General features: G+C 41.5%; 1 protein-coding gene across 4 annotated transcripts in view; it reads right to left on the minus strand.

Annotated features, from left to right (window-relative positions):
- The window catches only part of Sphkap (SPHK1 interactor, AKAP domain containing), a 143,117-nt gene that overhangs the window by 19,713 nt on the left and 107,077 nt on the right, over positions 1–16,327 (minus strand). For all 4 annotated transcript variants that reach the window (XM_021198487.2, XM_029538964.1, XM_029538965.1 and 1 more), the window contains 2 exons: positions 8,288–8,543; positions 3,354–7,080 (listed from right to left, as the gene is read on the minus strand). In XM_021198487.2, coding sequence (XP_021054146.1) covers positions 3,354–7,080; positions 8,288–8,543 — 3,983 coding nt within the window. The remainder of the gene's footprint in view (positions 1–3,353; positions 7,081–8,287; positions 8,544–16,327) is intronic.

Here is a 16,327-nt window from a genome sequence, read left to right on the forward strand (position 1 = left end):
AAAAAAAAAAAAAGAATTGATGTGTCAAAAGTTAAACAACTGCTCTTTATTCCCCACTGCATGTCATGCTCTGTTAAGGAGAAAGTAATGGCCACCAACAAGATACTATTTTTCTTCTTCATAGACTTGAGAACTATAGCCTATACATCTTCAAAATATGATATTATTGAATCAACAGAGAGTTCCATTTAGGAATGATTTCCACAATGGATCATCAGTTGTGACTCATTTGTTTGTTCGTTCATTTGTTTGTTTGTTTTTTAAATCAAGTAATCAAAAAGTAAGAAAGTCACTGAGTTGGATTCTAACCACATTTTAAAGAACCGTGAAGATGTCCCCCAGTTAGGACCCTAAAGTATCTTCAAGATCTAATCTTTCCCCACCACCAAGCAGCACTCAAACTGCCCGTGTCACATTCCTTACTCTTGCATGTAAGTCGGATGAACTCTTCTGTGAGGAATGGAGTTCTGGGTTCCAGCTATTTTGACAAATCACATCCCATGGCAGCAACTCTGACCTCGGAAAGTTGAACTGAGCTGTGACTAATTTTTCTGCATGGCAATACTAGGAATTGTCTTGTTTCGATGAAACTCTTATATTGTTCATGACAGGTTTCCCTTTGGGAAAATCAGCCTCTCCTGAAACAAAAGCCACCACAAACCTTCACCCAAATGACATTTTAAATAGCAATGGCAGCCAAGTGAATTCATTGATTGTTCCTAATAAAGTATTATATTAAGCATTTTGTACACAAATCATTTAAACTTTAAGAATTATTTTATATTATAATTATCATTTCTACTTATGAGTGAATAAAGCAAAATGAAACAGATTAGGAAACCGGTTCAAGCCAATACTAGTTAAGATAGTGTAGTAGTTCATGTTATAGGGTGATTATATTGCTCCATAAAACAAAAACAATATTTAATCCTTAGCCTCTGTGCTTTGTAATTAGAGCCAACTCTTGAACTTCTGGGGTGAATAGTCCACATCCTTTCTGCTTTATTGGATGAAAAGCAGAATCATATATCTATATCTTGACCTGAGAGGTCGCATGCTCGAGTGATTACAGGGACTGAGAATCTGAGTCAGCTGTAGCCTTTTCTTTTTGTACAGAATGTAAAGCTTTTGAAACTTTTCTAGGTTATGTCTTGTCTTAGTCAGGGTTTCTATTCCTGGACAAAACATCATGACCAAGAAGCAAGTTGGGGAGGAAAGGGTTTATTCAGCTTACACTTCCACACTGGGGTACATCACCAAGGAAGTCAGGACTGGAATTCAAGCAGGTCAGGAAGCAGAAGCTGATGCAGAGGCCAGGGAGGGATGTTCCTTACTGGCTTGCTCAGCCTGCTCTCTTACAGAACCAAGACTACCAGCCCGGAGATGGCACCACCCACAAGGGGACCTCCCCCCTTGATCACTAATTGAGAAAATGCCTTGCAGCTGGATCTCATGGAGGCATTTCCCCAACTGAAGCTCCTTTCTCTGTGATAACTCCAGCCTGTGTCAGGTTGACACAAAATTAGCCAGTACATGTCTGTATATCAAATAACATCAATGATACCCAATTTAAAATTGTGTGGTAATAATCATTATTTGATTGTGTCTACAACCATAAAGCTTGTAGGATATTAGTTCACAATGCTTCCTAATTCTTTGACCTTCACTGACTAAACATCTCCCAGCTTTTGCTGATTTTAAGTCAGGTAGCTGAAATCGGTGTCTCTTTTTGTATGCATTTCAAACTATAACAATCCTGAAAATTTATACATTGGCTATTTTGTATTGTTAGCTCTGATATATTTCTCCATAGTCCCTCTAGCAAAACCTTTGATGAATACTGTAAGTAGCCAAAGGTTATTTGTGCTTTGGGTTTTTTTTTTCTCTTCTCCTTCTGTGCTTCTGGGGTTCTAGCCAATTGGAAAGGAAAGTTCTTAGCACTGTCTAACAGGAAATTCTCCTGTCTGACTGGACCCTGTACTTTCGACACCATGTGTGTGTGTGTGGGGTGCTTTAGGACCTCAACATAGATCTCTTTTGCTCATGGGCAAATGTACTCCAGATTTTTAGAGAGCTGTGACTATTTAGTAATAGCTATGTTCACCTTATTTATACCAGTTAAATATAAAAAAAAATCTAAGACCTTTTTGTAAATAATGAATGGTAGACATACATCTCTGAAAAGATTATGCAGGTTATTTCTTGAATTGTATGTTTCTAAAGCTTGAACTTTGTTTTAAGATTTTTTTGTTTTATGTTTCACTGACCTTTCATTATGGACTAAAAAGAAAGGGATGGTACAGTAGTCTCTTGTGAGTAGTGTGCAGAAAGTGGAAGTTAGGAAAGAAGCTGATGTTCTTAGCCTAAGGGAAAGACTTACCTTGCCCACAATTCAAAATTTATTCCTGCTTACAGTACAATCTCCTGGAAAAGCCCTGTCTAAATTCCAGAGTTTCAGAGACACTATAGACCATTTGACAGTTATGCTATGCATCGAAAAAGTAAAAGAAAAAAAGAAAAGAAAACGAACTCCACTGATTGAACAAAAAATTAATCTCAAAAATCTAAAACTAAAATTTATTTAAAATAGCTATTTTCAAAAGAAAATAGTTGTTTATAGAATAAAATCATTATTGAATTTCAAATAGTTACCTATCCCATTTCAGTATTGCCCCATTACCTAAAATGCTGAGGAATGTTCAAATGAATATTCTCAGTTAATTACAAAATAGCCCCCCCCCCCAATTTTTTTCCAGCTAAAAGCAAGGTATACCAGAAGTTTATCAGGTTCTGACTGGTTTTATAGTAATCAGACATGAAACATAGTTAAGGGGCCAGGAGGTGACTTGATCCCTTTGGATGTAGGGATGAATTCACTTTATGTATGTATGTATGTATGTATGTATGTATGTATGTATTTATTTATTTTGGTATTTAAATGACATGCAATAAAAACATAGCATTTTGAGCCAAAAGTCACTATAGGTATATGAATAAAATTCCACAATATGGCCAGGAGGATTATTGATCTTGGACGTGGATGGAAGATCAGGCATTTAAAACAAAAAAACAGCAGGCATATGAGGGGGCATGACCTCTGTCTACAATTACAGCAGGAGAGAAGAACAGGGACCATAGGAAAGATGGACTAAAATGTCAGTGGATAAGGTGAGAGGAACACTTCCCTTTTTGCACATGTGCAAGGGCCCATGGAGGTCATTTACTGTCTTGGGAATTTACTTTGTACACAGATGACACCCTTGCATTCCTCCCTAAGACTTACGCTAACCCTAAGGGAGATGTAAACACAGAATAGTATGAGCCCTGTATGGTCTAAGAGGTGATCAACTTACCGAGAGCTCTGACAGGTGCTCAGGGCTGTGTCTTCACTTCTGGCCACATCTGGAATGGTTTCTTCAGGTTGGTGTCCTGCTTCCTCTAGGGAGCCACTTTGGGAAAGGAAGGGTTCAGGTTCTCCAATGCACTCTTCTTTCTGATCTGCCTCTATCTGAATCAAAGGCACATCCCTTGAGCAGAGTGACCGCCTAGGGGTTTTGAGCCCAACAGCATTGTGGCACGCAGAGTTTTCTCTTCTAGGATCAAAACCACTGGGTTTTTTAACAGGAGCCATTTTGCTTGGAGATGACACTGGGGAATTACTGCCTTCAGTAACAGCATCTTTTCTCTGGTAATCAACAGACTCCTGTACAAGCAGAGTTGGCCCCCTGTGTCCTTTGCTGGTGGCTATTTTGTTGGCGCACTTCTCTACTTGCAAAGAAGAGCTCCCAGAAACAGGACCAGGACTGGCATTAGCTGCCTCGCTATCATCAGCAATGATTTTGTTCTTTTTCATGAGAGCCTCAATGGAGCTGGCCCATGTTTCATGAATTAGCATGTTTGTGATCTGGTCAGTCCCACTTCTGCGATACAAGCAGGAATCTGATTTGCAGAGGCCGGATGAGGAAGCCCTATTGACTGGCTGTACATTTACAGAATCTTGAGGGCAGTTTTGGGCAAAGCCATCTAAGGAGTTGGCTTTGACAGGCGCATTTACTGTTAATCTAGAGCATGGGGACCTGCTGTCAGGCACAGATGACTGTCTGTAACACAGAGGGGATCGTGCAGAAGGAGACAGCAAGCCGGTGGTCCAATCATGGCTGCTTCGTCTGGATGAGGCGCCATCTTTGCTTTCTTTCGCAATGTCCCTTAGCATGTACCTATAGAACTCCTCCGTTATGCTCTCTGTACTGGATTGCTTAGAGGGGCAGCTCGGTCTCACGTTGAGGTGATCATTTTTCTGGCATGCCTGCTGCATCGCTGAGCTCACGATACTGCTGGCATTTTTGCCTGCGTAGTAATCCAGCAGCAACTCAAACCCTCTCCCTTCATTTTCCATCTGTTTCACCATGAACCTGGAAAACTCATCGGTGATGCTCTCACAACTGGACTGTTTGGAGACAGAGCTGGCCCTGCTAACTGGTTGGCTTAAGGTACTCAAACCTAGGCTGTTTACAAAGACCCTGGCTTCAGAGTCCTCCTCAGGAATACTCTCACAACTTGAGGCCTTCAGCCGGTTCCACCTATCGCCACCCAGAAGCCGATTCCGGGAACAACTTTGGCCTTGCCACACCCCATCCACCATGGAGAACTCTGTGAGGTTCATGATCTTGGCTGCCACTTCATTGGCAAAGGTACTGACGGAATCAGGGATGTCTTCGAGGTTCATGGACTCATCCATGACTCTGTTCATCAACTTCTCCTTCAGCTCTGGGTGCTCATCGGCTTTTCTCTTGATTTCACTGAGACGAGGTGGCTTATGTTTCCTCACGGTGCTTCCAGCGCTTGAGTTTTCCTTCTTCCTCTTCAAGGATCGGCAGGATCCGTTAGGCGTAGTCAAAAACTCATTCCCTCTTTTCCAAGCACAAAACCAGGGCTGTTTGCCATTGGAGTTGTCAAGGCAGATTGCTGCAATTTCGGTTGCCATGGAGACAACAGTCTCTGCCAATTCTTCCGCAAAGTCTGTGATGCCATAGACCTCGGACTGCTTTGCCTCTAGAGTAGATTGAGCAGGAACAGCCAGGTCATCCCCTAACAAGGATAGGTTAACTTGAGCTTCATTGTTTAGGGGTGTGGCACAGATGTATTTCTCTTGGATGTTTGGAACAATGCTGTCTTCAGTTTCCTGGAAACCGCTACAACCCTCGCTTGCTGTTGTCAATTTTCCTACGTCTGTAGAGGCTCTTCGTTCATTGCTGTCATAACTTAGTGTATGATGAGGGTTCCTGGTATCCTCTCCCATAATCCCTTTCAGATATATTTCCTTGGGGAATGTCTTAGCAGTTGAATCAAGCATTCTATGACCGCAGGAGAATTCAGATTGCAGGCTGGGGTTGTTGACCCGTTCTGGCCTTGCTCTGCCCTTGTTTGACTTAGGAGATGCATCCTCTACAAGATCTCTGATGACAAGGCCAGTGCCGTGTGCACTGCTAAGAGGCTGGCTGCTGGGGCATGCTGAGGCTTTTACCCAGGCTTGACCAGCAGGCTGATCAAATGAGGGATGCTCACCGAGTGTTACGATGTGATTCATCTTTTTGAATGTGAAGCAGATCACATTGTGCAGCAGCTGGTTCACACTTTCCATCAAGGTGTCCAGAGTTCCACAGGGATGCCTTTCATCAGTGGGGTGAGCCATTGTAGTTTTCTGGTGAAGTTCATCCACGGAGTGCTTGAGGATGACATTGGACAAGGTGTGTGCCAGTTCATTCCTTCGAACACTTTCTGTGCACAGGGTCTGGGTTTTAGAAGTGGTTTCTATGATTCTCTGGTTCACAGATTCCAAGAGCTCACCAAGGCTGCTGTAAGCATCTGGCCTTGCTAAAACCAGAGTAGCCTCTCTGAGCAGAGCCTCTGCAATGGCTTCCTTCCCCAGTTCTGTGCTCCTCTCCATCACTAAACTTCCAAGGGAGGATATTTCTTCAGAAGCCCCAGGTGTAGGCAAGAAGTCACTTGGAGCTACAGAACATGTTACCTCTTCTCTTTCACCTAGGCCACAGACAGCGACAGCACTTGCCACTTGTGTCATGCCACACAGAGCTGATGGGAAGGAGTACTCAGTTCTAGAAGGTGCCATGAATACTTGGGGCGCTTGCGTTTGCTGTACCCCATTGCCTCTCTGGGCATAGGTAGATACCAGGGATTCTTGCTCCATGGTGAATCTTTCTGTGGCCTGTGGACTGGAAATGGTTCCAATCACAGTGGCTGCACAAGCCAATGCAACTTCTAGGGCACTCTGAGTGGGTCTGCTGGAACTGTCTGCAGAAAAGATGCCGGAGGTTTCAACAGACACTTCCATATCAGGCCAGGAGGAGACACTTGGCTCAGGGGCTGTGTCACTGCCATCTGGGCTCTGCACAATGACAATTTTGGGTAGCTCATTCCATGAACAAGGGACCACCATATCTTTTGTGCAACAGCCACTGGGAAGGAGAGCACTGCCCATAGAGAAACTGACTGCAGATTCCTGGGGGAGTGTGGGTTGCGATTGAGACAATCGGATGAAGGCATCTTGCATTACAGATTCTGCTAAGTTTGTAGCATACTCTCCGGTGGTGGCTTCTCCATTTTGAATGGGAGGAAGAGAGTTTAGAGTAACGTCATGGTCTCTGTGGTTGCTTCCCTGTTCAGTGAGTACACCACGCGAAGAAAGTACATCTTTCTTAACCATGGAGAGATAGGCATCTCTAGGGATGAACAGCATCTGAGATGTTTCTAGTTCCCCTTTGATATTTTCCGGGTAGGAGTCGTTTGTGGCTGGCTGCTTGCTCCCCACCGATTCACTTTTCAGGTGTGATGGCCTGACTGAAGGATTGAGACTTTTCAAGGCCGTGTTCTCTGCTGTATTTTCCTTTGACCCTTCTGTTTTCGTGGAGGGCATCCGGTGTTTTCTAATGTGTTTTTCCCCTAAAGCACAATGCAACTTTTCCTTGTGGTGATCCCATCCTTCTTGGGCAGCTTCCTTTGGCTTTTTACTTTCCAAAACATTAGCTGACACGTTAGCTGACAGGTTTATCGTTTCCAAACCTAGTGAAGGGAAATTGAGAAACACTGTTACTTCTCAGGGAGCAGACTCTAATGGGCCCAAACTAACAGTTGCTTTCTAAATTTGCATGCAGCTCTGGGGCTGTTGCATCAGGTAAAGTGAATCTGATAAGGATGTTGAGTTTCATTACGGATTGTGGTATTATAAAACACCTTTAATGTGGTACACAAATGCTGGGGTTTCGGGGCGGGAGGGTTGGGGGGGGGAGAAAGGTGTTTGAGGATGATAGCCTGTCATCATTTTTCTTGGGAAAGTGATGCAGGAGATTTCGTCCTAGGGAAAGGAAGGCATAAGGGTAGGGTTGAGGGTTAGAAGAACTTCAGTAAGAGCTTTGGTGCAAAGGTTTGCCGTGAACCTTGCAAAGGACCTGACTCAGCAACAACACAACACTTTATGCGATTTCTTTCTCTGTGACTTATGGTGGGAAGAGGAGCACTGAGTTCTGTTACTAAGTCAATGGATGTAACTGAGTTCTGTTACCGAGTCAGTGGATTTAACTGAGTTCTGTCACGGAGTCAGTGGATGTAACTGAGTTCTGTTACTGAGTCAATGGATGTAACTGAGTTCTGTTACTGAGTCANACTGAGTCAGTGGATGTAACTGAGTTCTGTCACTGAGTCAATGGATGTAACTGAGTTCTGTCACTGAGTCAGTGGATGTAAACCACTGCTGAGCACTTTGCTGGGTCAGTCAGTGCTTTCTAATTGCACAGCCACCACCAACTACAAGTACTTTTTGAAACCAAAGCTTAAGAGAGTTTGGAGAGAAGCCTTAGGTCTCTCAGCCTCAGAGGAAGTTCTGGGATTTGAATCCAAGCCAATCCAACTTGATTCCAGTCAAGAATACTGGCTTTCCTGGCAGTTTCAGGGAAACTAACCTTCCTCTTGGGAAGAGGCATTCTCTTGGTGGGTAGGAAGGTTTCCCTTAAGAGCACACAGATTTCCCTCAGCATCCCTAAGGCATCATTTGGAGCCAGTATCCATCTAACCATTAAGCTGTCTTAAATGCATTAGTCAGCATGCTCACCAGCATTCTCTTATTATTATTACTGCCCCATCAAACTTCAGCAAGCCGGGACTAATGCATCAACCAAGCTGACATGGCTGGAAACTTTTCTCACCAGTGTCATAGTAAGGGGTAGGGTGAATAGTCTCGGGGGACACACTTGGTTTATCAGCAATGTCTTACCACTTCTGCAGTCCTCCACCTCGATTTCTTCCTCCAAGTGCTCGGAGGCTGTAAGGAAATCTTCTTCAATTGAAGACAGAGAACAGCTTGTATCATTCTCCAGCTTCGACACGTTCGTCTCCAGGTGGAGCTGGCGCTCCTGCACCACTTCCAGACCAATTAAGAACTTGTTGATCTCAAAGATGATGCAGTTGGTACTGTTTGGTCTGTTCCCTCTTGCACACTGGACCAAGCAGATATCTGGTAGCCAAGGACACTAAAAGCAGATAGAAAAGAAGCACTTCCTCAAAATTGACTGGAAAAGACAATGCTGGTGACCATTTTCTTCTTCCTAACCTCTCCTGTGAAAAGGAGAGGGGCTCTTAAAATGATTTGAAGTATCTTCAGAGCTCCTGCTCAGAAACTGTTTTTTTAAAAATCATAGGGCATTTTGGAACGTGGCCCACCTAGAAGGAAGTTTTACTTAAAAGAAAACAACTGGCTGTCTCATATATTTGAGTTTTTTTCTCATGAAAGCAAAAATAAAATGTACTGTTCTAACCTGTACAGGGAAGGTCGAGTTTATTGGTGATTACTGTGATAACTGGGATGAACACAGAACTCAGACCTGCACTGCGATGAATCAAAAAGAAACAGGATTTTAGGTCATTTGTGGTTGTTACTTGGCTTTACACAAGGGAGAAGTGAAATGTTTTTTATCTTGGGGCCAATGACCTACAGATATTAGGTCGCCATTTTTCTCCTAGAGGGTGTGGAGAGGGGCACTGGTTTTAAAGACACGGTTCTTGGGTCCTTGGATAAAACACTAGTGGGTTTCAATGTTGGATAGAGGCCTTTAAAAAGAGATTTGCATGTCAAAAATAGAAGAAAGTCATAATAATATGTTTTGTAGGCTAAATGCTCAGGGGGAAGAGGTAGGCTAGGGTCTAGTATCAGAAAGAGGGTTCCCTGAAGGCTTATAGAAGGGGTACTCAGGCTCAGGACTGACTCTCTTGAATAAATGGAGACCCTTTCCCAGAACATTATTCTTTGCTCTCTTGCTAGTTGTTGACGAAGCCTCTGTTGGTGTGTTTTGGATGTGCAGTTAAGTAGCTCTCAGTTCTATTTGGGTGTCATACTGGTGCTACCCGCCTGAAGAAGGAGCCAACATGAAATATGAAGATATGCCAGTGATCTCTACAGCGCTGACATATAGAAAGGACAGTGACAAAGGAACTTAGATGACAGGGTAGTGCCTCAGGTAGACATGATGATACTGTTCAGGCTTAGAGTGACGCCTGCCTATTCCCAGGTTTCATCTTCAGTATTCATATTATGTTTATACAGGGCAATAACTAGTAAGCTCCCCCACTGTGTGTGAGTGAGATTGTGCATATGTATATGTATACATACAGGTATATGTATGTATGTACTGGTGCTCATGTTAAGAGCATGTGCATGTGGGAACTAGAGGTTGATGCTGGGTGTCTCTCTCTCTCTCTCTCTCTCTCTCTCTCTCTCTCTCTCTCTCTCTCTCTCTCCTCTCTTTTACCACTGCTTCTTTTTTTTGAGTCAGGGTCTCTCTCAAACCTGGACCTTTTCATTTTGGGCTGGCCAGTGAGAGCCCAGGATCCACTCACTACTATGCTCACATCTCCCAGCAGAGGTTATAGTTGCACTGCTGAAACATTTGACTTTTTCTTGGGTTCTAGGGAATCTGAACAAAGGCCAGCACATTCCTACAACAAGCATTCTACCCACTGAGCCAATGCCCCAGTGTATGTAGCTTCATTTTAAAATAATAGCAATAATGTGTGAATTTACAGCAGATTTTAGAGGAAATATCTCAAAATGGAAATAAGATTTAATGGACATGGGAGAAATCGAATCCCTAAGTGGAATTAGAAATGTTTGGGAATAAATATTTTATTATCTGAGTGGTCACCTTTTAAAGATGACATTTCAATCCTATGCTCTCCTGTGGCTGGCACTAATCATGTCTAATGCTAGTGAACTTGTGATTTAGAACCCTCAGTTCTGTTGTGTGTTCATAAGTAGGGAGCACAAGGCCATGTAACAGGATACTTGCACATAGACATCCACAAGCCAATTTCTGAAGTAGTTTAACTTTCTTATCTATATGTCATGCATGGACATTTGATTGGATATTGCAACTAGAGTCATAGTGGGGAAAATGATATTATAAAGAAGTGAATGATTCCCATAAAGGTTCAGGAACCCCCACTGGGTGGTGATAGAACTTGGCTATGCACGTTTGTGATCTGAACTGTTTTTCAAGCGTGGTGGTACACAGCCTTTCATTTCAAAGTGCGGGGTGTGGACCGGAAGTCTCAGCTTTTCCAGATGCGCCTTTGAAATTCACAATTTCAGACTTCAACCCAGAGAAACTAAATCACAACATGCTTTCTCAAGAAACTTCTCAGAGGGTCCCACACAGACTTGGAGATACACTGGTGTGTTGCTTTTACTGAACCCCCAAACCTGTGATCTCTTTCTTTTGTCTGAATTAATTTCCTTTCCTCTGAACTTAGACATAGCACACTAACCTAAAAGTTACCAGCCATTTTCTGACTTTTAGACAGAAAGTATACTGTGAGATGCAAAACAAGACAGTCACCCAGTCGCCATAAAAAAGGCAGCCTACAGTGTCTGTTCGTGGTAAAGAGAATGATGAACTGGAGCTATGAGGAGTTGTCATAGTTCTGGGTCAAGATCATTTCTTATGTGCTACTTAATGTTATTAAATTAAGTATGCAATGTAAATGACAGCAGGAACCCAAGAGATATTAACAAGCAATATAAACCAGTAATAATTCAAGATAGATTTAAAGATTTTATTAATTGTGCACAATTACACAGTTTGGAATTTTTAGGAAGAAAGTGTACTTTCTAACAGTCTTTTAAAAAGTCAGCAAAATGCAGAGAGTTGTAGTTAAGTAAAGAAAAAATATAGTCTATAATACAAAGACATATTGCATAATTTTATAACATTTAGCACAGTGGTTCTCAGCTTTCCTAATACTGTGACCTTTTAATACAGTTTCTCAGGTTGTGGTGACCCCCAACCATAAAATTATTTCATTGCTACTTCAGAGCTGTAATTTTGCTAGTGTTATGAATCATAATGTAAATATCTTATATGGGATGAGACTCCCAAATGGGTCCTGACCCACATACATACATATAGATGATAAAGACTGATAGAGACAAGAAAATACTGGCATAAAAAGCAAACTCTCCCTTTCAAGCGTAGGCAAATGCATACTTGAAGAGCCTGCACTGCAGTTTAGGTTTATTGCACTCTTGATGTGTTCCTTTTCTTCATGGTCTCCTGGTCCAAACAAGAAATGCTCACTATCCACAGAAGACTTGTGTGACAAGTTTGACAAGCAGAGAGTCCACACTCAGACCTTTGCCAACTCATGTGTGCATGGTTAATTACACCCTCATCTCTAGAACAACCACCGCAGGAGTAGACCTGACTGTTATAGATCAGACGCTTCTCCATACATCTGCTTTTGTTGCCAGGTATCCTGATCATCTCTTCTTTTCAACTGGATACAAACTTGAGTTACCTGGGAATAGGGAACCCCATGTGAACTGCCTGTGAGATTGACCTGTGCCCATATTTATGAGATTGTCTTGGCTAATGACTGATGAGGGAGATCTAGCCCATTATGGGTGGCACCATGCCTGGTCAGGAGGACATGGGCTGTATAAAGAAGCTAACCAAGTACCGAGTGTGAGACACTGAGTGGCATCCCTCTGTGGTTTCTGCTTTACTTTCTGTCCTAATGTCCCTCAATGATGGACTATTCCCTGTATGTGTACACCCAAACCTTAAACCTATCCTCCATAAGTTGCTATTGGTCATGGTGTTTATTGTAGCAACAGAAATCGAACAGGACCAGAAAGTAACTAATTTTACTTAATATTGTATTTAAGTATTGGCCATTGAAATTTTGTCATTATTATTATCCTAGATGATCACTGTATATGTTCATTAGTGGTTTGAGATGTATGCATGTGGACAGTTGGATTTTACTTACATATTTAGTAATATACACAGACAGTAGGGGTCTAGCCAGTAGTTGTAAGTTAGTTCCACAAGAGCAAAATGCTGAACTTGTTCACTACCCCAGGATGTATACCCCAGCATGGCCAAGAACTTAGCACTTAGTCAGCTATCATTGTACTGTTAGGCCATTCCTAAGGATGGATTATTTAGACTTCCTTGGCTAATCTAGCACACAATTTTCTGTGCTAATCAAAATCTTATTTATGAATTAATAGACTACCAATTTTAAAGGGGACAAAGTAGTCAATCACAGAGTGTCTATATAAAAGTAGAGACTTGCTCTGATCGCCAAGATGAGATACAGTGTTGATACTGCTTTGCTGACCTATCAAAACATGTATTGTGGTATCTACATAATGACTTAGCACCTTTGGGAGCCCTGGGAGACTACAGTCAGGTAACGTGATACAGGATAAGTGATGGAGAGTCTAATAAAAGAGATGCAAGTGATAGAACTCACAGGCAAACACTGATAGCTCATTGGGAAAGGGTGCATAAATTGAACATTTTACATGGAGCTCTCAAGAGATTTGGTCAATATCTTAGCCTCCAGTGGTCCTCTGATCCACCTCAGCCCCCTCATCCCCAGACAGTTGTTACTGTAGTGGCACATGACCATCATTAACTTTGAGCATTCCTTACTATATGATACTTAATAAATTCTTTCTAACTCTACTCTCACAGAACTCATCTCATCCTTCAATGACTTGATGTGCCAGGGTGGGATGATACCCAGGGGAGACCTCCCCCTTCTCAGAGGATAAGGGGATGGGGGAATGCCCTCTTCTGGTAACCAAGGTCATCAGGCATAAATGTGGTGTACAGACAGACATTTGTGCAGGCAAAACACCAATATACCTTATATTGACCATAATTTAACCTTTTTTGTCTTCATCCTCTGTAAAGTAGAATTTTCTGCTTCCCTTACAGTTTGAGAAATGCATATGGAGTTCATCTCTGAGTCCAGAGATGAATCTTGCCTGGCCAGTCAGAATAGTACATTCCCTAAGCCATAGTGGCCAGTTAAAAACTGAGTATATTCAAGGACAGCCCTTGCTCCACTTGTTGGGGAAACCACATGAAGTCCAAGCTGCACATTTGCTACATATGTTGGGGGCGGGGCTAGGTCCCACCCATGCTTGCTCCTTGATTGGTTGTTCAGTCTCTTTTGTTGCCTGTCTGTGGTCTCATTCCTCTAACTGGGTAACCTGAACACAAAAGGCTAATGTTTCCTTATGTCTAATAACAGCACCTACAGAGAGAAAGCAGGAAAGAGGCTATAAGAAAAATCCATATCCTGTCAACATGGTTCAAATCCGTTCATGTGTACTGTGTTTGCTTAGTTACATGAGACAATACATTCTCTATGTGTTTATGTCTATCTTCAGTCATGTTTAATTAAGAATCTTAGCTAAGGTCAATCAGAGTCTACAAAGTTCAATTCAAGGCCAGGCCCAATTAATGTCAGTATCAATTATCATGGAGGCACAAGAAGGAAACTGGAATCTTCCAATAATACCTGCAGCTGTCACTGCTATCTACAGCTGAACACATCAGTAAAAAATGACCTACCATAACAAAGTAGATAGGAATAAAATTTTCAGTATTTATTTATTTAAAACCATGGAATGCAATTTATGCAGAATTCATGTAAAACTTATAGTGAACAAACCTTATTATTAGCTTCAGAATCAAGAATATATAAGATTATATGGTTACTAGCAGCAAAGCTTTTCTATTCATTGATTGATCACATTGTTTAAAAAGTTATTATAAACATGACAATTTAAATACAAAGTATCTCAAAGAGGTTATTTGAGAGAAAAATAGTTTTGACTTTTTTTTTGTAGGATGACAGATTTTTAAAATTTTGTCCTTTTTTTCCCTAACAAAACTAAAGTTCATTTTAAACAATGTGCTTTTTACCAGAACTTCAAATCCCTAAAGAAAGAAATTGAAGAAGATCTCAGAAGATGGAAAGATCTCCCATGCTCATGGATTGGCAGGACTAACAGTGAAAATGGCCATCCTGCCAAAAGCAATCTACAGATTCAATGCAATCCCCATCAAAATTCCAACCCAATTCTTCACAGAGTTAGAAAGGGCGATTTGCAAATTCATCTGGAATAATAAAAAACCTAGGATAGCAAAAACCATTCTCAACAATAAAAGAACCTCTGGTGGAATCACCATGCCTAACATTAAGTTGTACTACAGAGCAATTGTGATAAAAACTGCATGGTACTGGTACAGCGACAGACATGTAGATCAATGGAATAGAATTGAAGATCCAGAAATGAATCCACACATCTATGGTCACTTGATTTTTGACTAGGGAGCTAAAACCATCCAGTGGAAAAAAGATAGCATTTTCAACAAATGGTGCTGGCACAACTGGCGGCTATCATGTAGAAGAATGCAAATTGATCCATTCTTATCTCCTTGTACAAAGCTCAAGTCTAAGTGGATCAAAGACCTCCACATAAAACCAGAGACACTGAAATTGATAGAGGAGAAAGTGGGGAAAAGCCTCAAAGATATGGGCACAGGGAAAAAATTTCTCAACAGAACACCAATGGCTTGTGCTGTAAAATCAAGAATTGACAAATGGAACCTCATAAAATTGCAAAGCTTCTGTAAGGCAAAAGACAGTGTCAACAAGACAAAAAGGCCACCAACAGATTGGGAAAGGATTTTTACCAATCCTAAATCTGATAGACGACCAATCTCATTTCTCAAGTTGGTGTTTCAAAGTAGAAACCCATTTATTTTGTTTCATAGAGGGGTGAATCCAGGCTCAGGAAGACCCAGATTCTTTAGCTTCAAATCCCAACTGCTGACTGTTCAGGAATATTGTTTCTCTGGCTGACAAGATACAAATTTTCATGTATTATAGGATTCTTCTTTCATTAATGAGATGGTTTACACCAGAGTGCAGATACATGGTCAAACCAAGGGTTGGTAGACAGTGCTTGCTGTCTACTAAGGTTTTGGTTTCTAGAACTAGTTGGGGTTTCCTTTGTTATATTAAGGAGCTTCTCTCTATATAAATAAAGTCCCTTTAACTGAATAGAAGCTCATCTCTGGCTATAGAGACAGAAAATACAGGCTCAGTATAGAAATACTTAGAAATTTTATGCATACAATTTTTATCTGGTCATCACTGCTTTGCTGAATATAAAGGGAATTTGAACTTAGAGACATTTTTCAATACCTCCCCCAAATCTAGATTCCTCAGTAATGAAAAATATTATCCTAACTGATATATCAATTAGAAAATTGATAGGACCTTGTTAGGACCCCTAATTGTTCGCTTGCTATTGTTGACCTTTGGACCCTACATATTGAACAAGCTTAGAGCCTTCATAAAAGAGAGAATAGGAGCAGTGCAGCTGATGGTCCTGCACGATCAACATTAGACCCTGAGGACAGGACCTGAAGAATATGAGTTAGTTACCAGAGACTCCTGAGTGTAACTCTAAGATTGGCGCTGTACAAGAAAAAGCGGGGAATGAAAGGCCCTAGGGGCTTTCACCAGACTTACACTCACCCGCCTTTTGTCAATGCTAGGCCAAGTTCCAATCTCCACTTACAGGAACATTCTTGAATAAAAAATTCTCAAGAGTATACTGACTGATAGTTACCTGACCTTCTAGAAAATCCCGGGTAGAGTTCAAATGCATGCCATGCTTGCTAGCCAATAGATTTCAAGTTCAATATGCTTAGCCAATTAAGTTTAAACTGTAACCTTGCTGATGTAATCTGTGCCCATAAAAAGTATAAAAATTGCTAGTAATAGCCATTTGGGGGTCACCTTCTAGCCACTCACCTTGAGGGACTGATTGAGGGTTGATCCCAACATGCGGGAAAAATAAACCTCTTGCTTTTGCATTGGTAAAAATTGGAAAAAGAAAAGAAGAGAAGAGAAGAGAAAAGAAACGAAAAGAAAAAATTCTGATAGA

The sequence above is a fragment of the Mus pahari genome, chromosome 5, assembly GCF_900095145.1.
Source record: "Mus pahari chromosome 5, PAHARI_EIJ_v1.1, whole genome shotgun sequence".
Classification (NCBI taxonomy): Eukaryota; Metazoa; Chordata; class Mammalia; order Rodentia; family Muridae; genus Mus; species Mus pahari.